At 40.8% G+C, this 25252-nt stretch overlaps 1 protein-coding gene across 1 annotated transcript in view; it reads left to right on the forward strand.

Moving 5' to 3' along the window:
• LOC126195453 (polypeptide N-acetylgalactosaminyltransferase 35A) overlaps positions 1–25252 on the forward strand; it is a 177041-nt gene that overhangs the window by 70551 nt on the left and 81238 nt on the right. Inside the window, exons 4-5 of the mRNA XM_049934081.1 lie at positions 7539–7705; positions 24331–24461. Coding sequence (XP_049790038.1) covers positions 7539–7705; positions 24331–24461 — 298 coding nt within the window. The remainder of the gene's footprint in view (positions 1–7538; positions 7706–24330; positions 24462–25252) is intronic.

The raw sequence follows: 25252 nt of genomic DNA on the forward strand, positions 1-25252 counted from the left end.
AAAACCTGGGACACAGCGTGTATCGAAAACCGACACACACGGACCGATACCTGCACAAACTGTCAAACCACCACCCGAGCCAGAAAAGAGGCATGATTAGTACGCTCGTAACGAGAGCAGGACGAATATGTGAGCCTCAACACCTCAAACGAGAAATGCAACACCTGGAAACTGTTCTGAGGAGCAATGGGTACTCCACAAATTACATTAGAAGTGTAACAGAGCTAAACACTCGGCGAAGTAAGGAACCAGAAAAAGAAATGTCGGGTACGGCCTTTCTGCCATACATTCCCAGAGTGACGGACAGAATCGGCCGTATATTGCGCAAACACGGCGTAAAGACGATTTTCAAACCGACAAGGAAGATCAAAGAGTGTCTTAGATCGGCGAAGGAGAAAAGAGACCCACTTGCAATGTCGGGAATATACCGTATACCTTGCACATGCGGAAAAGTTTATGTCGGAATGACTGGACGATCCATTAACACCAGGATCAAAGAGCATAAGCGACATTGCAGGTTGGGGCAGGTGGAGAAATCGGCCGTGGCAGAGCACGCACTGAATGAGACCGACCACGTAATAAAATTCGCCGACACGGAAGTTCTGGCTGTAGAGAAGCACTATCACACGCGCTTGTTCAGAGAAGCTGTAGAAATCCAAAAACACGCAAACAGTTTCAACAAGAAAGAGGAAAGCCTTAAGGTAAACGGATCCTGGCTTCCCGTACTGCAGCGAACGACCGTCGCAGGTAGCAAGAGGAGAACCGCACCGGAAATGACCGCGGAGAAGCCCTCGGACGTTGGCGCGCCAGGTACATATAGTCTGCGGCCGCGAGCTCGCCTCCAGTTCACCACCGGCAATGGAGGGTGAAGCTTTGACAATGCCAGCCACTCGTGCTGGCGAAACGTCAGAAAAATCATTAGATGAACGTCGGCCGAAGAACCCAAGACAGAAGTCAATAGGCAGTTTGTCAACAAGTGGCCACGAAAGCCTTAACAATTTTGTACAACTTTCTGTTCATAGTACTATATGGGCATTGTTACCGTTTATTAATGAGAGCAGTTCTGGGACCTTTCTATAGACGCTCTTGCGGTTTACTATTAGCACATTAATATTGTTATTCCCTGTTGCATTTTGCCTACTCCTACCTTGCCGCGTCTGAGGAGGCATCTTGTCGGGCCTAAGGAGGGAATTCTCTAACCTAAAAAACCCACATGTGCACTCCACACGTACTCCACTACCCTTGTAGCCGCTTCTGGCGTGAAGTGCACGCCTGACCTATTCAGGGGGACCCTACATTTCTCCACCCGATAGCGGAGGTCGAGAAATTTGCACCCCAGATCTCCACAGAATCGTCTGAGCCTCTGGTTTAAGCCTTCTACTCGGCTCCAAACCAGAGGACCGCGATCGGTTCTGGGAACGATACTACAAATAGTTAGCTCTGATTCCACCCCGCGAGCGAGGCTTTCTGCCTTCACCAATTCCGCCAACCGCCTGTACGAACTGAGGATGACCTCTGAACCTAGACGGCAGGAGTCATTGGTGCCGACATGAGCAACAATTTGTAGTCGGGTGCACCCAGTGCTCTCTATTGCCGCCGGCAGGGCCTCCTCCACATCTCGGATGAGACCCCCCGGCAAGCAGACAGAGTGAACACTGGCCTTCTTCCCCGACCTTTCCGCTATTTCCCTAAGGAGCTCCATCACCTGCCTAACGTTGGAGCTCCCAATAACTAATAAACTCCTCCCCCCGTGTGCCTGCTCGGACCTTGCTGAAGGAGCGGCCACATGTCCACTCACAGGCAGAGCAGGTGATGCCACACGGCCAGCCTCTACATTTACCCTCCGCCTCGTGCGCCGCGAACGCCGCTGAACCCGCCACTCCCCTTGGGGAGAGGGTGGCCCAACCGCGCCCAGTACCCGCGAAGATGTCTTAACACCAGGGACAATGGGTGAAGCATGTAACACCTGGGGTGAACCATGTGACGCACCAGTCTCCCCACTGCTGCTACACTCTGAGGCAGCAGCCTGAAGGCGGTTGACCGCGGCCATCAACACATTCAACTGTTCGCGAACAGTGACCAGCTCCTCCTGCGTCCGTACACAGCAGTCACGCATCTTATCCATCCTAAGAAATCAATTTACTGTAGAGAGTTAATCAACTTTTAAGTAGACTACTAATTCACTAAGGGCGGCTGATTGTTGACTAAACTGTGGTTGCTAGACACTTCTTGTAGAAAACAATGAAACTAGCACTACCTGTCTCTGGACTGTATTGAAAACAAACACTAGCGCTACTGGCACTGTGGTTGACTAAAGGGACTCTCTCTGACTGTATTCAAAACAAACACGAAATCTATGGAACACTATTACTAGCACTCGGCAATTAAAGCTTCCTAAAAGCAAAAAACACACGAAAGAAGAAGTGACAAGTAAGAAAAATACAGCTAATACTTAAATGAACGTAGCTCGCTACACAGCAGACGTGAAGCCGATGGCAGTTACGATGACACTATCTGTGGTTTGACTGTCGACTTGAAGTCAACACAAATGCAAATGCGACCAGAAGGCGTAGGCAACAAAATGAGAGGACTTGCCCATTGACTAGCTTGAATGGGACCAATTACACCATTATCTTTCTGTTCACTGGCTACTTTGACTCTTAAAGCAATTGGAGTGGGGCAGGCCCGGAAAAACTTAGGCTGTGCATTTCCTTTCAATGTAACGTGTGCTACAAACTTATTAGCTTTTCCCATTCCTTCTGAAAATTGTTAAGGAAATTCTTTAAGCAAGCTAGTGACACTGTCTTTTGGTGCAAAAGCCAATACTGAAAGTACATTGTCTTGGATGTTAAGTCCAAACAAATCAAAGGCATCTAAACTGAATATGCTCTCACTGTCTCTTGATTCCAACACAGTGAAATTCATTGTCCTGTTGTGAGATTTGTAACTGGCAGGCAAACTACACTGTCCGAGCACTGGAATTTCCTGTCTGTTGTAAGTAGTGAGGTGCTTGCTAGATTTAGAAAGGATTGGTGAGCCTAACTGTTCGTACTTGGCATGATTAAGCAAAGTTACTGAGGCACCTGTGTTTAACTGAAAGTTCACATGACAGCCAGCAATTCGTAATGAAACAAACAGTTCGTTATGACGTCATTGTACAGCATTGGGGCGAGGAGGAGGCACAATCTTAATCTTACTTCCGTCAGAACCTGTTGTAGGTTTTGAAAACACAGTGTTCACTGCATATGCATGAGCCTGTTTTTTCTGGGAGCGAGCAAAATTGGCGTTTTTGTGCCATTGCAGACAAACTGCTTGGACATGGCCTTTTTTTTTCCACAGATGTAACATGTTGCGTGATGTGATGGGCAATCCTGTCTTTTATGGCACACAAAACATGTAGGGTAACACTTCACTAAATTCACAGGCCTGTTTACTTGTCTACGTGGCTGTCCGTGTACATGCCCAATTTTGTGGCCACGTGGGACAGTCGCGAACAAGGGGCGACTCGACCCAACAAATCGGGGCCTGGTCAAACTTATTGGGCGCTATGGCACCTGAATCATATTGCTCTAAGATTTTCATTACTTGAGGAAGGGAAGGATCAGAATACTTTAAGATCTGCTCCCATATTCTACTATCTGGGACACTGAATATTATAGCATCACTTGTCATGAGATCACTGTAAAAGTTGCCAAAAACTACACTTAAATTTACCACTTCCTAGTCATGCCTGCTCAGAATTTTTTCTGCAAGTGAAAAAACTTATCTGGCTGCAGCTACTTTGACTTGCTGGTCATAATATTGAGTTAATGCAGCGACTACTTGGTCATAACTAAGTTCGTTTGGAGATGCAGTTGAGAATAGTTTTTGTATTAATCTGAACACTGGGGACCTCATGATCAAAAGGAAGTATTATGCCTTGACAGTACCTTGAATATGATGACCTTGCCAACGTGCTTGGAACTGAAAAACTTGTCAGATTCCTCATATTGGCCCTCTGCGACTGAGGTGTGGGGGCTGGGTGGGAAGGGGGAGGGTAGCCTTGGTTTACACAAATATGTTAAAGCAAAAAAGCAAGTAAAGCTTCTGAAAAGAGAAATTTGATTAGTTCTGTGGCTCCCCTCCGGAGTACATGCAAGAACACAGCAACAATTGAGCAATTAGAAAGAGCACCCCGTCAAGCTAAAACACAAGAGAAGCAAGCAAAATTTTTGGCCAAGTTGATTATCTTCGAACTGCATTGAATTATCCTCGTCACCTCTGGCGTATTGTCATCGCCACTGTGGAGTCTTGTACCACAGGAATCAAGGGAGAGGATGTTATTTGGTGGCTGGTATCCTCTTTTACAACACAACTGCACGCACATATTAACAGGGTTCTTTATTTACTTAAACAGATTGCTGCTACTTAACTTTAACAGCGTCCATTTATTGTGGTACAAGCTGTTCAATATTATTCCACATTAGGCTCACTGCTGGTGAAGTAAAAGTTCCGCTATGCGATGAATGACAGAAGCCGATCTGGAGTGCAGGTTTGTGTGTCAGTGAATGAGCTAGTGACTGAGTGACTGCGCTAGTGCCTGTGACTGACTGAGACTGTGACTAACTGTCTTAGACTCCCGGTCAGCGATGGTGATCTAAATACTTGTGGCCGAGGGGGCACTGGTGGCATATTGCAACTACTATCAACCTTCTTGCTACATCTTTCCCGACAAGTGTCCTGCGACAACTTATGCCAGCAAGGTATAAATACCATCGTAGTAGGGTTTTGTTCATGTTCTTAAGTTCTTTAATTCTCCCCTCTGAACTAGATTCAACACTTTTTTTTACCTGTCCACCCAGTGAAATGTTTTTAGGTGTCATTTTTTTCTGTCTTACGCACAGTGCAATTTAAAGGAGCACTACACATAAGATGTGTTTTGTTTTCATTGACGAATCATCATCATCATTGGTGGTTCTGTAAATATAGCATACATTATACATTCCTGCATTTTAATTCTGTAGCAATAATGGAACTTCCCGGATAGGGCAATATGTTAAGTAAGTGGAAGACGACCACTTGCCTATAGTGGATTGATGCATAATGCACAGAAACATATACATTACTAGGAAATAGTCTTTGCTTGTAAATGCTACATTTAAAGAACCACCACTGATAACACTTTGTCAACAAAAGCATAACACATCTGGTGTAACACTCCATTAAATTGCAGTACTAAAAAGAAAGAAAACGTAGAAAACATGCTTTTATGTGACAAAGATGCCAGAGGTGCACCATATTCCAGCCCCATGTCCATTAGGTAATACTGCTAGTGATATTCAGGGACAGCAGAGACAGTGCTCAAACTGCTGTGTGATGAATATCTTTTTAAAGATGTTGCTGAGCTGTGGATTTCTTTTTGCTGGGGGAGGTGAAGCTCTTTGGTATATGAAACCACTAGAAGAGCTTGTTGTCCATTGGGCTAAACTTGTAGTGATTATTCATGGAACACCTGGTTGTCTACAGCATGTTAGACAACTATTAGTATAGAGATGCCCATTAGGCATTAATGTAAATATATGACGTTTTCAAAACCTGTCTAAAACAATAACCATCATGTGGCAGTTAAAACACTCTCTCTGGACACCATTGGCATTCAAACATTCATGGACTTGCAAGGGAACAATCCACCTGTGACATTTGTCACATAAAAAAGTGTTCCTTTATATCTCCTCTAAACACTAAAATTTTGTATACATTGTTTTTTTACACCTTGTATTGCAAAGAGTGACTTCAGCTGAAGGTTTGTAAGTATAGACCTGTACATGTTGGTTTCCAATAAATGCTGTGACCCATTCTGCCACCTAGAAAACAGGCCTGAGAATGGGAGCTGGTCACTTTGCTAAATCTCAGCCGGGAAGTGGATGCCTGGATACGAGAAGTTAAGGTGCCGTAGGAAGTCTTGAAGATAGTGTTGTCAATGCAGCCAAATGACAAGGAAATCGTATATTTATTTCTAATTTTATCAGCTCTTCCAGCAGTGCTATGTCAGGCAGATGAAACAAAAACAAATGAAATAAAGTATTGTGTGCTTGGACGACATAAATAGAAAACACAGGTGTAGAGTCATTGTAAGTGTGATGTTAGATCCTATGATGGTGTGGCATCCTAGGTGAAGTTAAGTATGAATAGTGAAATGAGAAGAGATAACAACTCACTATATAGAGGAAGCCCAGCAGTATATTGGCATTTAAACAGCATGCTGGACACTGTAGAGTAGTGTCTAAACATGGTATCTTCTTCAGAATATGTGCGCTTCCCCCCCCCCCCCCCCCCCACTTCACTGCAGGGCCCCCGTGCATGTGCATACATGCCCCCCCTTCTCCCCCTCCCACTTCACTGCATGGGCCTCGTGCACGTGCCCCCCCCCCTCCCCCTCACACACACACACACACACACACACACACACACACACACACACACACAAATTGCTACCTGTGGCTCAGTACTGTCCAAGCATTTTGTGGCTTTTAAGTACAGTGAATAACAACCTCCATGCTCGTAGCTTCATCACTTCCTCTCTACAATGAGCTATCTTTTTTTCATACCATTAATCAAATTTACATTGTATATTTTCCATGCCTGCTCGGTGAAAATGCTCAAGAGGCAAATTTTTTTATAAAAGTAGGATTGATTGGCTGTCAAGCTCTCATTCATAGTAAAAAAAAGTGTATTGTTGATCTTATGAGCTCCACTACAGGATGCGGGCGTCCTCTAGACTTGGCTGCATATAACAGTTTTTAGCTATATATACACCCATCTTATCTTTGCACGTTTTATATTGTCATCTATTCATCTCTCATTAGATCATCACCTCGTCTTTCCTTAGCTCTTGAAATCAGGCAAAGATCTTCCTTGCTCCATCAACAATTTATTGACATGGTTAAATGTCTTACAGGCCTCCCTAGTTGTAAAGTTTCCCTCTCAGATATATTCGAAGCTTCATTCTGAAAACTATATTTAATTTACTAAAAACACACAAAATAATGTTTACTACTCTGTTTATTTCTTCTGGTAGTCATCCAGTCATTGTGCATTGCCTTGGCTACCAAAATTTATTAACTGATCCTATGACATTATTATTAATTTGCACTATTTTCTTGTCTATATGTTGGCTGCACATTATTTTTGTCTCTTTATTGTTACTTCTCAGGCATACTTTCAAATTTGCTATTGTAAGATCTCCTCATGATTATGTAAGTTTATCTGCCAAAGAGAAAACAATACATTGTCATCCACAAAAAGAAAATGATTTTGTTATTGATACATTAATTCATATTCCTCCTCACAGAAAAATGTTGTATATGTTATCAAGTGCAAGTCATTTCGCTAAATGATTAATGCTCATTATAGGCGTTGCTTAATTTTCACTATTTGATTGTGTTTTATTACATTATTTCAGTTCTCTTAATATTTCTTTGAGAGAGAATTACCAAAACACTGCCAAACAAAATTCCTGTCAGATTTTCTGCATCACACTATTTGTGATTATTTTACAGGTGTGCAAGAGAAACATTTGACACAAAAGATCTGACTGCCAGTGTAGTGATTTGCTTCTACAATGAACATCCCGCGACACTATTTCGAACTGTTCATTCTGTCCTGAACCGTTCATCATCAGACACACTGTTTGAGGTAGTTCTGGTTGATGACTGCAGTGATCAGGGTATGTTCTACCTGTAGAGTTAAGTACTATAAAATTCAGTTAAACCTATTATTCACAACAATTGCAGTGTTACAAATTAAATGAAGACACAGTACTAATAATTGTATTATTTTTGCTCTGTTATATGACCTTAAAGAAGATGAATTTCTGGAAATGAAAGTAAACTAAGAATTATTGACTGGTTGAAAACACATTTCTGCAATTACATCCTTGTTACATATATTAGGATCTGGCGTTTACTCATGGGAAAAAATAGTTCATACAGTTTCCATAAGAAGGATGGTGCCCTCCAATGTACATGTTTTGCATGCAGATTTCCTTTTTTGTGAATGTTCAGCCTTGAGTCGGACATTTTTAAAACTTATTGATTTGCATCCGTTAATTATTGCTACCTTCAGATCACTTTCATTGAAATTCATGAATCTCCATATCTTTCGAGATGTATCATGTAGCTACCATAATAATTATAACAGAAATTTTCATTTAAATTCAGTTTTTTTATTATTGCACAAATTAAGGTATGATACGGAAACAATCCCAGAAGTTGCATTTCTCATGTTAGACATCAGTCCTTCAGGTACAATCTTCCTGTGTACTAACTGATACAAGTATCCCCGCAGGTTGCTTGTTTCTCTGTAGCCATCTTGTAACTAGTTGTACATGAATTTCAATCGTCTTTGTCATATTATTGTTGCTATTGGTAAGGTTTTTGGCTATTATTTTATTTTTTTGATACTCTCAGTGTAAGTAGTGTGAACAAATTCATACTATTGAAGTTTGACACAAACTGTAAAACAGGTGTTCATGCACAACAGTTAACACATTAATGAAACTGACATTTATAGCAAGTTATTTGTACATAATTTGTTTGACATAAAAATTGGGCAAGAATCCCTTAATTTCAAATGAATTTTGCATATGTTAAGTTTTTTACATACAACTGGCTTATTTAGACTGCCATATGTAAGTAATACTGTTCTTTTATTTTAGAAACTGAACATTTTTGTGTAAGGCTGGCTGTGGGGCAGTATGTAATTTGTTTGTGTTGGAATTTGATGAATTTTATAATGTAACCTGTGTAAATATAAGTCAAATAAAATAATCTTCTCATTTAAACGAGATGAGGCAGTATGGCAGGCACAGTCAAATAAAACACTGGAGAATTGTAGACTTTAATCCTCAAGGATTACTGATGTCTTTAATCGTGTCTGGCAGAAAATTACAGAGCTAAATACGGTATACTGGAGTAAAAATAACTTATTGCTCCTTTCTTTATATTGCAACCAAAAGTTACACCGTAACCGCAACAACAGAACGGAACACAGCTCCACACAGAATGAACATACATATCTGGTGACTCACACCATGAAAACAGAAAATGAAGCCAAAAAGAAACAATATAAAAAGGTCACTGCTGTCAACAATTATTCTCTGGAGCTAAAGTGGTTAAAAACAGAAAATGAAAGATGTGGAAAGTATTAATAAGCAGTATACACTTGTGACGAAGCAAGCTGGGATATTTTTACTTCCCCTCTTGTTTATCCATCTGCCTCCTTAAAATTCATTTTTTCACTTTTAAATAATTACCATTAACGTACGTGAGTATAATCTGCATTTCATATAAGAGAAAGGTTGGCCCTCAGTTTTAAAGAATTTGACACCAGATCTAATTTTGTGCTTAGCTTTATGTATGTAATTGATTTTCTGATTTATTTCGACTATTTCTAGTTAATACTTTTATTATAGTGTGAAATCAGTAATTGTTCCGTAACTTAAATTCCATTGTTGATGTATAAACAAATTCTATACTAATTATAAACATTTGGAAGACGAACTAATAGTATTCTTAAAGTACAGGGTGAGGCAGTGAAACGGCACGATTTCGATAGTGGTTGTCGGGCGCGGAGGGGGGTTGCGAGAGTGGGGGAAGTGACCTTGGGCGTCTAGAGTGGTGGAAGTTTCAGTAGCCATGGAGCGTTGGTCGAGTGCGCAACGTGCATATGCCGTAAAGGCATATTACAAAAACGCGGATAGTGTGGTTGGTGCTCAACGCGCCTTTCGTCGTGAGTTCGACCTGCCGCCACGGGCTCCCGTGCCATCAAGGAAAGCCATTCTCCTTTGGGTTAAAACCTTTGAAGCTACTGCTCAAGTGCAAAGTCTTCCAGGAAAATCCACCAAGAACAAAAGAAGACCTGAAGGAGCGAATTCGACAGGAAATTAACAACATTCCAGTACAGATGCTACGAAACGTCATGGGACAATTTCATCTCAGGCTTAGACAATGTGTGCAAAACCAAGGACGACACCTCACTGACACCATATTTAAAAAAATGATTGTTTTTAAGTTAAATCTTTAATTTCCACTCTTGTACTTGAGATCCATGTTCAACTATTATGATTTTACTTGTAAATAAATCTTTGGTGGTTTTACAAAATCGTGCCGTTTCACTGCCTCACCCTGTATTTATTTGGCTGTATCAGAAAACATATTAGCAAAACCAGCCATTAATTAATTACAAAATAATTAACAGTTATGTCCAAAGTATTGTAACAATATATGTTAATTTCATCATTTAAACAAATAGTTCGGCCTAACTCTTGTAGTAGAAGAAACTGTTAAAAAGAACCAATTTTTCAATGTATTCAGTTAATTTAATAATTAAACATCGAACAATGTGAAGTTTCAGTACCTATTATTCTGAGGCTATAAAAGGGCCCAATTTTTGGTCCCAAGGCAGTCAGTCCACGGCCAAGTTTCAGATGAGGAACCTGTGTTGGTTACAACAACAATAACACATCAACTTAACAGTGAAATAAGTGTTACACCAATAGGTCATGTGTTTAAGCAATGACAGTGTCTGATGAATTTATTTGAAAGACTGTGAACTGTGTGGTTAGGCGTTTACTGCTCGTAGATGTTCAATAGTAAACTATTGTAGCAGTATGTGGATATTCGCCTGCTACCTATTAATGAGGCTTATCGAAAGTTAAACAGTAGTGCACTGGCCATATAACTGTGTATTATTGGGGGGTTGTGAACAGTGAAAGTAAAGTACTATGAAATGCACATGTGCACCTGTCAGCTACATCATTTACAGTAGTCAGTGTTGCACTTCCACAACCCATTTTTCAGCCTGTGTAGCAACGCTGTATGTCGACACCAAAGCCAACAAACAAAGAAATAAGGCAGGGAAGGTCATCGGACACTGATGGAAAAAAATAACTACACCATCAAGGAATTGTGCAACATAAACGAAAACTAGTAGGTGTGTTTCTACATCTAAAACATAATGTGTATTCAAATTTCATGCTGGTCGTGGAGGAGAGATGCTAGTAGTGCAAATCGGGAAGCAAGTCAGATTTGCTTTAAATAAACACTGTAATAGTGAGCACTAGTTACCTATGAGATTGGGCATGGTGAGTTGTTGATAGTCAAGAATGCCTTTAGTGCGACAAAGACGCCATTGTCAACATTTCACTAAGTTTGAACAAGGTTAGGTAATAGGGCTACAAGAAGCTGGATGTTCCTTCCGTGATACTGCAGAAAGACTTGGCAAGAATGTAGCCACTGTACCTGATTGCTGGCGGCAGTGGTCACGAGAATGTACAAGGGGGGACCCAAAAGTAACCGGAATCATAATGCTGCACATCATGTACTTGTAGTAGCAGGTTGCGCTGCCAGAGGGTTGTAGTAGGAGCTCTGTTGAGTCATTCTGCCACGCGGCATCACCCAACAGTGAGAAGTGTGGTTTCTTTGGCAGTTCTTTGAGTGTGTGTACAGTGCAGACGTGACACGAGGAAATGGCTAGTTCTTACGAGCAACGTGTGGCAGTGAAGTTTTGCTTTTGCTCGGCAAGGACGCAGCAGAAACTGTTGCAATGATTCAGACAGCCTACAAAGACCATGCTCTTCATAAAATGCAAGTGTACGAATGGTTTTCTCGGTTTAAAAAGGGAGAAATGGTGGTTGAAGATCAGCCCCATTCCAGTCGACCTTCAACTGCTCGAAGTGAAGATAACATCGACAAAATCCGTGATCTCATCAGTGAAGATCGACGCAGAACAATCGACCAACTCGAGAACTTGTCCGGGTTGTCCTGGAGCTCAATTCAGCTCATCTTGACCATCAATTTGGGGATACGAAGAGTGGCAGCAAAATTCGTGCCGAAGCTTCTTACCAGAGATCAAAGGGATTGTCGCATTCAAGCCTGTCTTGAAATGAAGGACATGTTCAAAGATGATCCACATTTTTTCAACAAAATCATTACAGGTGATGAGTCATGATGCTATGGGTACAGTCCAGAAAGTAAACATCAGTCATCACAGTGGAAGTCACCTGGCTCACCTTGACCAATAAAAGCTCGACAAGTGAAATGAAATGTTAAAACGATGTTGATCTGTGTTTTTTTTTTTTTTTTTTTTTTATTTTTACAATAAATGGATCGTACACTCTGAATTTGACACTGAAAACCAGACCGTAAACCAACAATTCTATTTGAAGGTTATGAAACGGCTTCGCAAAAGTTTGTCGCGAAAACGTCCAGCTTTGTGGGATTCTGGCGTGTGGTTCCTGCATCACGATAACGCTCCCGCGCACACGGCTCTCAGCGTTCGCCAGTTTTTGGCCTCAACGAAGACGACAACCTCGACCCACACACCCTATTTGCCGGATTTAGCACCCTCTGACTTCTTCCTATTCTCGAGGGTGAAAAGAGACTTGAGAGGGAAGCATTTTGCAGATGTGGAAGACGTAAAACGCAATGTCATGAAAGTGCAGCATGTATCAAAGAGGACAAATTTAAAAGGTGCTTCAAACACTGGAATGAACATTTGGACAAGTGTATTAATGCTAATGGAGAGTACTTCGAAGGAGATTAGGGTTGTATTTGAAAACGATAAAGTATATGCTTTCTAGAAAGAAAATCCGGTTATTTTTTGTTCTCCCCCCCCCTTGTGTGGTCGTAGGAAGACAGGGCTGCAGATGGCCACTTGGCACTACCAAGAGCGAAGACCATCATGTTTGGCATATGGCTTTGGTGCATCATACTGCATCTGCAGCAGCAATTTTAGCAGCAGTTGGCACCAGAATGCAACAACGAACTGTTGCAAATCAGTTACATCAAGGACAGCTGCAAGCCAGATGCCCTATAGCGTGCATCCCACCGACCTCAAACCACTGCCATTTGCAGATCTCATTGGAGGCAGGGTGGAGGTCTGTTGTGTATCCTGATGAAAACTGGTTATGCCTCAGTGCCAGTGATGGCCATGTGTGGCCAGTGAGGCCAATTGAGGGCCTGCAACCAACCTGTATGTGTGCTAGACACACTGGACATAGGCCTGGAGCTGTGGTCTGGGGTGCAATTTTGTATGACAGCAGGAACTCTATTAGTGCTGCCCCACATACCCTGACTGCAAATCTGTATGTCAATCTGGTGATTCAACCTGTACTGCCATTCATGACCAGCATACCAGGTTGTGTGCACCAGCAGGATAATGCTCGCCTGTATACCACAGTTGTAGCACAACATGCTCGAGAGTGTCGACACGTTGCCATGGCTTGCTCGATCACCAGATCTGTCTCCAATTGAGCACGCAGGGGACTCCATCGGACATCATCTCCCGTGTCATCCACAAACAGCATTAATCGTCCCTCTATTGACTGACCAAGTGCAACAGGCATGGAACTCCATCCCACAAACTGACATCCAGTACCTGTACAACACAAAGCATGCACATTTGTATACTTGCATTTAATATTCTGGCAGTTGCACTGGTTATTAATGTACCATCATGTCAAACTTCCAATGACTTATCTCACACTGGGATTAAATGCGGAAGCAAAGGGCACTTCACAGCAAACATAAACATAGCCAAAGCCTTGCAGACAAACAAAAATTACGTGAAGCGAAAAATTCACAGAGGAAGACTGCACTGTAGTTCCTTCTCTAGATTGTCGCACAGATGACAAAATGGTAGATATCGAAATAGACGACAGAGGGATAGAGAAACAATTAAAATCGCTCAAAAGAGGAAAGGCCGCTGGACCTGATGGGATACCAGTTCGATTTTACACAGAGTACACGAAGGAACTTGCCCCCCTTCTTGCAGCGGTATACCGTAGGTCTTTAGAAGAGCGTAGCGTTCCAAAGGATTGGAAAAGGGCACAGGTCATCCCCGTTTTCAAGAAGGGACGTCGAACAGATGTGCAGAACTATAGACCTATATCTCTAATGTCGATCAGTTGTAGAATTTTGGAACACGTATTATGTTCGAGTATAATGACTTTTCTGGAGAGTAGAAATCTACTCTGTAGGAATCAGCATGGGTTTCGAAAAAGACGATCGTGTGAAACCCAGCTCGCACTATTCGTCCACAAGACTCAGAGGGCCATAAACATGGGTTCCCAGGTAGATGCCGTATTTCTTGACTTCCGCAAGGCGTTCGATACAGTTCCCCACAGTCGTTTAATGAACAAAGTAAGAGCATATGGACTGTCAGACCAATTGTGTGATTGGATTGAAGAGTTCCTAGATAACAGAATGCAGTATGTCATTTTCAATGGACAGAAGTCTTCCGAAGTAAGAATGATTTCAGGTGTGCCGCAGGGGAGTGTCGTAGGACCGTTGCTATTCACAATATACGTAAATGACCTTGTGGATGACGTCGGAAGTTCACTGAGGCTTTTTGCGGATGATGCTGTGTTTTATCAAGAGGTTGGACATTGGAAAATTGTACTGAAATGCAGAAGGATCTACAGCGAATTGACGCATGGTGCAGGGAATGGCAATTGAATCTCAAAGTAGACAAGTGTAATGTGCTGCGAATACATAGAAAGATAAATCCCTAGAATGAAAATAAAACTTAAGTTGCAAAGGAAGTGTGAAATTTACAACAGCAAAACACAGTGCACACACAAGCATCTGTTAACAGCAAAATGTGTCAAAGGCTATAGTACGAAGACTATGCAATACAACAAACTGCTTCCAGTGAGCATGGCGTCACAACGGTTTACATTAGGTTCATTTTAACAGTTGCCAGTGGGTTCATGCGCATGTGCAGTTGAGTCACGTATGAACAGTATCTGCTCCCTATTCTTATGGCTACTTTAATTGCAGCTGCTAGCTGTATCAGCAGTAGCAACAAGCAGCCAAATGTTACCCAGAAAGTTTTTTCTGTGTGTTTAGGTTTAGTGATTTTGCTGTCTCCTCTTCATTTACTGCTTTCACGTCAAATGAAAATGAAATGGATTTCTGTGGCCCGGAGCTAGCAAGTTAATTAAGACAGTCACATAATTATGGAAGGCTAAAATATATCATTAGTTTCAGTTTTCTGATTTTATTTTATTTCCAGGTTTTTGGCAGTCAAGCATTAAATGCCTTGCAGAACAATGAAGTCGTTTTTTGTAGATTTGCTAAAGAAATTTGGCTTTTATTAATCTTTTCCGCAGAGACAGTCAATGTATGTGTTTATTCCACACTATTGGCTAGTATCAATTGTTTGCTTAATTACAAGTGTCTGTTTTTATCTTCTGGCATGTATGGCATTATGCCATAATAAAGAACCAAACATGAGCTAATACAGCACTGGTATTCCAAGAAAATTTGCAGCCCTAAAACCACACTTAAAAACTTAAAATCAGGTTGAAGCCTACTTCTTTGTGAGTCAGAACATATGAATGTGCACCTTCAGCCAAATTATGCATTTTAGTGTGATTTACGAAATTCTGGTGCTCTTGGCGTATCCTCTGATGTCCTGTTTTGTTTATGACTTAATGTGATGACTTTATGCAATGTAGGTACGAACATATGGCCTTCCTATGTCATTGTAGCTGTGCATCCTCAGTAATGTCATTTTCTGGCACTCTCTGACAACTGCTGAAATGAATTCTAACAGGTCATGGAAAAATATTGCAGATGGTGGTTGAAAAGTGTTGGATTCAAAATAAATTTTCATTTTACGCAAGATTAATTACATTACATATGTGACTGTGCTTTGAATTTCTTAAATCACATAGCATTTGAGTCTTGTTTAAATTAGAAGAATTTCAATCCCAGAAGACCAGACATTTATGTTATTATTTTAAATTTTATTGGCTCATTTGTGTTACGTATATTAAAATGTAACACACACAAAGACCACCAATATTATATGTGAAAGCTTAGCTTTTCTTGTAGCTACCATAACTTTTTGTATTTGTGTATTTGCGCTAATGAACAGTGATGTTGCTTCTGGCTGACTACATCACGTGTCCTATGCTCTGAATATATACTATTATTGGCTGGAGAGATCACATGACAGAAGCTATGATTGGCTTAGTAAAGTGCATCGCAATCTCAATTTGAATGCTTTGGAAACTAATGTGCTGTGTTTGGTGGAATTCATATATATACTTTCGTAATATGAAAATATAAAGTGTACATATTGCTGTACAGGAAAGATCTTTCCCCCAAGGGAAAGTAAACTGTCACTTAATATGGAAAAAGTGTATTTTTAGCCAGGAAATCCAGGAATTTTTTGTTTTTTCTTGTCTGCGTATACATCATGTTCATGTGCCGTCTATAGAAATCCTTCCCAACCTCACAAAACTCCCAACCTCTATTCAGATTCATTAATATCTGCATGATATGGACTAAGGGTCAAGACACACTATCCTCATTCCTTCACAGCCACAACTACTTCTCTCCCTCCGTTTCACCTGGTCCTCCTCAACCAAATGTGCCACCTCCCGGAATGTTGACCTTTACCTTTCTGATGGCTCTATCCACATCTCTATCCACATCTCTGCCCACATTAAACCCACTAACCTTCAACAGTACCTGCATTTCGACAACAGCCATCCCTTCCCGCACCAAAAAATCCCTGCTATACTGCCTATCCATGTGTGGACGAAATTCTGTTATGATGAGGACTCCCTTGCCTAGTATGCTGAAGCACACTATCTCACACCATGCCCTGAAATGGGGGACATCCTATCCAAGGTCCTTCTTACCCATCCTAAAGTGGTGTTCCATCACCCATTCAACCTTCACAACATTCTAGTCCGTCCCTATGCCCCTTACAATCCCAACCCCCAGCCAAAGGGAGCATTTCCGTGTGGAAGACACAAGTACAAGACCTGCCAAATCTAACCACCCAGCAGTTTCTATTCCAGTCCTGTCACAGGCTTATTCTATCTGGTCTGAGGCAGGGCCACCTGTGAAAGCAGCCATGCCGTATAACAACTCAGCTGCAAACATTCCACAGCTTTTCATATTGGTATAACTACCATCCAACTTTTCACTAGGCTGAATGGCCAGCGTCAAACTGTTGCCAAGAACAAAGTTGACCATCCGGTTGCACAACATGTAGCTGAACACAGCGTGCTCAATTTCAGTGGCTGCCTCACAACATGTGCACTCTGGAATAATCCTTATTATCACAAGAAAAACTGGAATAAAACTTATCATCAGATATTGAATTATAAAATAAATGAAAAAATTGGGAGAGAAACTAAATAAAAAATTATTAAACACTTAACTTATCTTAAGGAAATTAACTCAAGAATTGTACCTTTGGAGTAAAAACCACCTATAAAAGGTATACTATATATCACAAACTGGAAACATTGAAGCAGAAGTTAAAGGCAAGAAATTAACAATTGTCCCTGTTAATTGAATATCTTGATAATGTCTGCGGCTCGTGGTCTTGCGGTAGCGTTCTCGCTTCCCGCACGCGGGGTCCCGGGTTCGATTCCCAGCGGGGTCAGGGATTTTCTCTGCCTCGAGATGACTGGGTGTTGTGTGTCTTTCATCATCATTTCATCCTCATTCACTCGCAAGTCGCCGTAGTGGCGGTAAAGAACTTTTGGAGTGGCGGCCGAACTGCCCCGCGAGGGGTCTCCCGGCCACCAATGCTATACGCTCATTATTATCTTGATAATCCTTTAAATTAGGTTAGTAATTGCAGAATCCATACAAATAAATAATAAAGCCTTTTTTAAAGCATAAGCCAACTTAAATAAAAAAATTAAGATTTGGATAACCTGTAGTGAAAAATCTTATTATTAAACCAAGTCGCCTTAAACTTGAAAAGCAATAATCTTAAATTAAATTCAAAACTATCACCAAATCAGCCATAAAAATTGTTATATGACCAAATAATAATAAAAAGCAATCACAATTATATGTCTCAAATACAGGTCTAAAAATAATCAACAAGTAAACACCAGCAGTAGAAGAATACAGGGGCAGAAGTAGGAAGTCAAGAAGAAAATGGAGTTTGAGCTGTCATAGTTATAGCTGCCAAAACAATTAATGTTGAAATAAGCTTCACTTCAAAAGAATTAGAAATAAAATCATAACAATGAATGTAATTTCAACCTCCAAAATTTAGTATTCAAGAAATAAAAATTAAAATAGAAACATCACCAGTACAGTTAGATATAGCTGTTTGTACACCTACATTGTAAGACTTTACATTCTGATGGCAAATGACTAAACAAAAAGAAACTAATCACAATCCATGTCAGCCTAACAAAATTCTAATCAAATTTGGACTAATACTCAAAAGTCCTACTGAAAGAATAAATATTAAAGCAATAATAATAAAATGATTTATGTTCATTTCACTAGATCCTCGTTATAATGAGTAAACAATAAGAGATACTCAATCTAAAATTAGATTCAGTATTACCATTGAACCACTTAAATTATTAAAAAAAAAGCCACCAGTCAACAGCACCTCTATGAACAATTATGAAATAAAATAAAAATCCAAGTTGTAGATAAAAATAAAGAAAAAATTAATGAATAAATAGAAAATAAATACAACAGCCGACACGAAAAATGCAACCCTACATTTTCTTAAAAACATTTATTTTAATTTTTTATTTTAAATTCCAGTCACTTACATGACAGTAATCTACTGTTGATGATAAAATATTGTGCTACAATCCCATCTAGGGTCTAAAAATGAAAAAAATAGGCAATTATAAACAAGTTAAGCTATAGATTCGGAACTAACGTGAATGGATTCACACTTCAAGCAAACTTTGAGGAAGCTCATGAAGGAAATACTCTTCTGTTTCAGTTTTTACACTTCACTTCACTGACATGTCTTCACACCTTCAAATATGTGTATTACCTCCTCTTGCACTACTCATGGCATCCAGCCCTTCAGGCATGGTCATGATTAATGCTGAAATATTCTCATGGGGAATCGCCCCCATTCTTTCAGGAGGGTTCCTGAAGGTTGTGTAGTGTCTCCAAATAGTGCAGATGGACCCTTATCCCATATATGCTCAACAAGATTCAAATTTGGGCTTCAAGCAGGCCAAGCTACAGCATGAATGACTGCTTCATCCAAGAACTTGTGCACAATTCTCGCAACATGTGGGCATGCATTGCTTTGTAACCAATAAATGAAGTGAATGGTACAGCATGCTACAAAATAATTTCCTTCACTTACCGATGTGCTGTAAGGCTCAGAAGTTCCACGAAGCCCAAAATCTGTCCTTGCAGTCATATTGATTCCTGCCCAAGCCGTTGGAGAACCACCCTGAAAAGGCATCCTGGTTGCGAATGTGGAAGAGGAATACCTTTCTCCAAGACTTCTCCAGATCCTCTCACTGCTGTTAGGTGATTACAGTTCAAACTGTGACTCATCAGTGAACAGCACTTGCCCACATTGTTGTACTCCACAGCCACAATATTCCATTGCAAATCATAATCGAGCTGGACCATGCTCTCTTGTGAGTTCTGGCGTGATGCAGGTCTTGTGGATTGAAGAGTGGCTTCTTCCAGGCTTCTTTGGATGGTTCTCTCACTAACGTTGACCTCCCAAACTTTGTGGAAACATTTCATGCTGCAAATTCAGTGGTGCTTTTCAAAGGACCATTTTTGTTTTATCATTTTAGCAAACACTTAGCTGAACAACAATGTCTCAAATTGATTCATTCAACTTTGGGTAATCGGTCGCCTTCAGAAAAGTCTGTTCATAAGTGGTTTGCAGAATTTTATTGTCAGTGAAGGTTAGCTAAAATCAGTTGTTGTGGTTTGAGGATCATCATATGACTTACTGTGAGATAGAGGTATCCTTAGTCATATCAAATTCTGCAGTTCATTTGATTTTTCAGGATAATGTACATTTGAAAAATATTTGTTCCTAATAGTATTATGAGAAGGAAAGTTGCTACTCACCATATAGCAGAGATACTGAGTCGCAGGTAGGCAGATGTGCCTATCTGCGTCTCAGCATCTCCGCTATGTGGTGAGTAACAACTTTCCTTCTCATATTGTTACGTTCCATCCTTGATTTTCCATTGTTTGTGTTCCTAATAGATTCTCAGAAATTCTTAAACAGTCTCAAGTCATTTGGTGCAAGGAACTGCTCAAAAAATTTAACCAAAGCAATGTAAAATCCACATATAGCATTTTAACAAGAGGTTAACCTTGGATATAGTCACATGAGCTAGAAAATAAGCAGCACTAAAGTGTTTTAAAGTTGAACAGAAACCAACAACTTTATTTGTTTGTGAAGCAAGAAAGCTGTTTCTTTCATTATACTGATCATGTGACCATTGCGTTAGAAGATCGAAGAACAATTAATGCTGAGAAGATTTACAAGAATCATCAAAACATAAGACAAATTCATGAGCATGACAAAATCAGCTGTTACTGACAATGCCTACTGTCACTTAATTATTTGATGGATAAAAACATATACAGGGCATGTTGACAGGACATTTCCAGAAACTGATATTACCTAATTGTCTGAAAATTGAAAAGGCAGCGTATTTATGAAAAATATACAGCTTTACAGATGTACATGAAACATTATTTTTCAGCACTGTTGCCTCAATATAGTTTATGAGCTGGGAAATGAGCTTTCTTCATTAAAAAAGTCTCATGCCATCTCTTTCGTCCAATGTTTAATGGCACTGTGGACCATGTCATTAGCAGCAAACCTTTTGCCAGCCATAAACAACTTCAGAGAGGTGGAAAAATGAAAATCTGAAGGTGCCAGATCAGTGGTTGTTGATGCCCTACCAAATGAATCCAGGAGTCGCTTTATGCCACTGGCTGTGGGGGGACACTATCTTTGTTAACATTCCCCTTCTTATGTTCTGCAACACCGTCAGTAGTTTTTTTTTTTTTTTTTTTTTTTTTTTTTTTTTTTTTTTTTTTTTTTTTTTTTTTACCGTACTGCTGCAGCATTAATTGTTCCTCTTGGGGGAAGACAGAGGCCATGCTTCAATGAATTTCAACTTTTTTGCTGATGGTGCAGAAGGATGGCGTTACTGCATTGATTGTCTTTCGTCTTAGGAAGCTGATGGGCACCCAGCCCCTCAATGCCAGTCACATTAGAGTCAAGGAATTGTTCACCTTCTAGTTCAAAGCATTCAAAACAATCCGATGTAGATGTGATTCTTTGACTTTTTATTGGTCTGTGAGCTGTTTTGGTATCTGCCTTGCACACAGATTTCAAAAATGAAGTGTATCAGTAATGATTTCATGCAGAAGTGAACTAGAGATTTTTGGAAACAATACATTACTCTCAACCAAAATCAATCTTCATTGATGGACGACCAGTCCTTTGTTTATCGTGAACCCTTGTTCTGCCAGCTTTAAACTCGGCGCCAATTGTGCACATGAGATGATACATCACACCATCCCCATAATCAGTATTGATTTTGTTAAAAATTTGGAACAGCACATTTCCCTTTGGAAGAAGTAAGTAGATAACTCCTCTCAACTCACAGCTGGCAGGATTTGAAATAGATGTTCAGTGTGGCAAAACAACAAGAGTTTTGAGCTGACTTAGACAAATGAGTGTGTGATCTACTGCCAACACCTCGTCCTTAAAGCAATGCTATTTACTTTGTCAAAAAATATCCCTTTGAGCATCAGAGGGTCAGTATTCTTACTTTTGGACTTGCCTCATAACGTCATTTCCCGTATTCACATGATTTATCACCTAACAACTTCTTTTTGTTACCTCATGTCAAACAGAAAAGGTGTGGAATGTGATTTTTCATCACCTCAAAAGCTTTATCCTAAACCTTATTTTTGAGGTACCAGTGTTAGAGAGGCAGAATTTTCTAGAATGAGTTCATATACATGTAAAAATGTATAAATTTCAAAGGCAAATATTTGAGAAACAATAAAGCTAGTTGTACCAAAAAGTTTTTTGTGTATATATAAATACTTCATTGGCAACTAGTGTGTGTGTGTGTGTGTGTGTGTGTGTGTGTGTGTGTGTGTGCCATATTTACTTGAATCTGAGCCACACTCGAATCTAAGCTGCACCTGAAAAATGAGACTCGAAATCGAGGGAAAAAAATTTCCCGCATCTAAGCTGCTCCTGAAATTTGAGACTCGAAATTCAAGGTGAGAGAAAAGTTTTCGACCACCCCACCAAATCGAAACAAAGTCGGTCTGTTGTAACATGAAACACAACTGAGGTCGAATGGATGAAGACACAGCTACCATGACGACCGGCTGCAAGCCTGAAATCTTTTTGAATACAGCTACAGTAGTTTGGTTCGAGTCGTAAGCTTAACAGTTAAGCTTTACCAAGTAGCCATTGACATGTGTCAGGCGCTCCGCCCGTATTCATACGGGTACCCTTCCTTTTTCACGTGCTTCATCTGGTTTGAATCGATTGCTTATTTTGCTATGATCTGATAAGTGCCGTTCTCTTTGTCATAGGTGTTTACGTCACTCTAAGCTGAAAACGCATTATTGTACTGTGTCGTGCATTGTTTGTTGCATTCTGATACTGACAAGGGAACCTCCCCATCACACCGCCCTCAGATTTAGTTTATGGCACAGTGGATAGGCCTTGAAAAACTAAACACAGATCAATTGAGAAAACAGGAAGAAGTTGTGTGGAACTATGAAAAGAATAAGCAAAATATACAAACTGAGTAGTCCATGTGCAAGATAGGCAACAACAAGGAGAGTGTAAGCTCAGGAGCTCCGTGGTCCCGTGGTTAGCGTGAGCAACTGCAGAACGAGAGATCCTTGATTCAAGTCTTCCCTCGAGTGGAAAGGTTATGTTTGGTTTTTCCCCCCCCCCCCCCCCCCCCCCCCTTCCTAAAGTTATGATCTGTCCGTTCGTTCATTGACGTCTCTGTTCACTGTAATAAGTTTAGTGTCTGTGTTTTGCGACTGCACCGCAAAACCGTGCAATTAGTAGACGAAAGGACGTGCCTCTCCAATGGGAACCGAAAACATTTGATCGCAAGGTCATAGGTCAACCGATTCCTCCACAGGAAAGCACGCCTGATATATTCTATACGACACTGGTGATGGCATGTGCGTCACATGACAGGAATATGTTGTAGACCCACCTAACTTGTATACTTGGCGAATGGGTAAAAAGATTCTTCTACCTTGCCCGATACTACGGCGCAGTTACCTCGCATCGGACGGACTGACGGACAGATAATAATTGTCTGAAAATAAAAAATTAAACTTTTCACTCGAGGGAAGACTTGAACAAAGGACCTCTCGTTCCAGAGCTCCTCACGCTAACCACGGGACCACAGTGCTCCTAAGCTCACATTCTCCTTGATGTTGCTTATCTTGCGCATGGACTACTCAGTTTGTATATTTTGCTTATTTTTTTCATAGTTCCACACAACTTCTTCCTGTTTTTCAAGGCCTATCCACTGTGCCCACTTACAACTAAATCTGAGGGGGGTGCGATGGGGAGGTTCCCTTGTGAGTGTTCACGACCTGTCGCCGCTCACAGCATGGCTTGCTTTTGTGCGCGATACCGTGGCTTACAATTAAAAAAAAAAAAAGGGAGCAATTGTCTCATAAGCAAAACAATGGCAAAAGACTGCTATTTGTTGTTACTTACACTGTTGCTTTCTTTGATAATGATCAACAAGAACCAGACTGTAGAAGATGTTCTGAACAAGAGTTTAGCGAAAAATTTTCTCCGTTTGCAAATCTTTGCAGACGCTTATTTAGTACATTACATTCTGCACAGAAATTAGAGTCATCTTAAATTTAAAAATCTTGTCAGTTGCCGTGCTTCATTTCTGAATGTATCACTATTCGGCAGAAGAATAATACGAATATAAACATGACATGATATTTATATTCTTCCGTGTTTGCTGTTGTCTCACTCTAGTATCGTTGTAGGCAGACAAGATTTAAATGAGATAGTAGCAAACACTAAAGAACACATGGCATAATGTTTATATTTTCCTACATTTTTTTTTTATTTTATTTACTGATGCAGAGGTTTTGGCACCAGTATTTATCTTTGTGCCTGCAAAGTATGCCTACATATATTTGATGGCAGAAGTTAGTTGTGGCGGCACCTACCAACATTTTTCAGAATTTCCGGTTACTAAGCTGCAGGCGGTTTTTTGGATTACAAAAACCAGAAAAAAAGTGCGGCTTAGATTCGAGTAAATACGGTATATATAATCTCTCTCCCCTTCCCTCTCCCTCCCTCTCCCCCCCCCCCCTCCTCCTTTACCCCAACACTTCAAGCACTGGTTTCTCTCTGCCACTCACCCCCATCCTTCTTTCCCTCACCCAACTTCTCTATTTGCTCTCCAACGCCTTTTTGTTGGGGATAGGGGACAGACTTTCAATTTTACTTTTAAATTTTGTTGGTGTGTGTCAGATGGCTTGCATGATGAAGTGAGAAAGTATGTTTCTTCACATTTCCCTGCTAATGTGATGCTATTGAGGACACCAAGAAGAGAGGGACTTATCCGAGCTAGAATGTTTGGAGCATCAGCCAGCAAGGGCAAGGTGAGTGAAACATTCGTAGCTGTAACTGAGATCTATGGTACATATATTTTAGACATGTATATTTGTAAGTTCTGCATCTCCTCCTAAATGACTTGATCGATTTCAACCAAACTTGGTACATGTAACACTCACTATCTGAAAATAACCACTGTGGGAGTAAGAACCACTGACTTCCTGTTGGGTGAAGGTGGGGTTGAAAACTATAGAAGGTGGTTGGGGGGGGGGGGGGGGGGATGGACAGAGAGAGGAAGGAGGGGAAAGGGCAAAGAAAGGGGCAAGGAGACAGAACAAGGAGAAGCATGCAACAACAACATGGTGTGGGGGGGCACAAAGATATGGGCAGGCAGGGGGGAGATGAGGACAAAGATAGAGAAAGGGGAGAAGCAGATGGACAGGGAGAGGGGGAAGAGGACAAAGAGAGTGACGAGAAGGATACAGACAGAGTAAGGGTCAGTTTGGAGGCAGATAAATTGAGGGGGGAGGGGAGGAGACAGACAGGGAGAAGGTAGTGGAGAAGATGGACAGAGAGGGAGGGAGGAGGAGACAAACAGATCTGTGGGGGAGGGGGAGATACACAGAGTGAGCAGGGAGACGGACAGGGGGAGGGGGAGGTGGTGTAGAAGATGGGGACGGGGATGAGAAGGGGGTGATATGTAAACGTGTTGTAAAAGAATTTTTGGTCTTTTTTACTGTATTTAGTTAACTTGGAATACTTTAAAAGTATGAAGTTCAAATTTTCTCTTATTTGTGGTGTTTAGTGTATCAGCCAGGTCACAAGAATGAGCATTTCA

Source organism: Schistocerca nitens, chromosome 7 (assembly GCF_023898315.1).
Source record: "Schistocerca nitens isolate TAMUIC-IGC-003100 chromosome 7, iqSchNite1.1, whole genome shotgun sequence".
In the NCBI taxonomy this organism is placed as follows: domain Eukaryota; kingdom Metazoa; phylum Arthropoda; class Insecta; order Orthoptera; family Acrididae; genus Schistocerca; species Schistocerca nitens.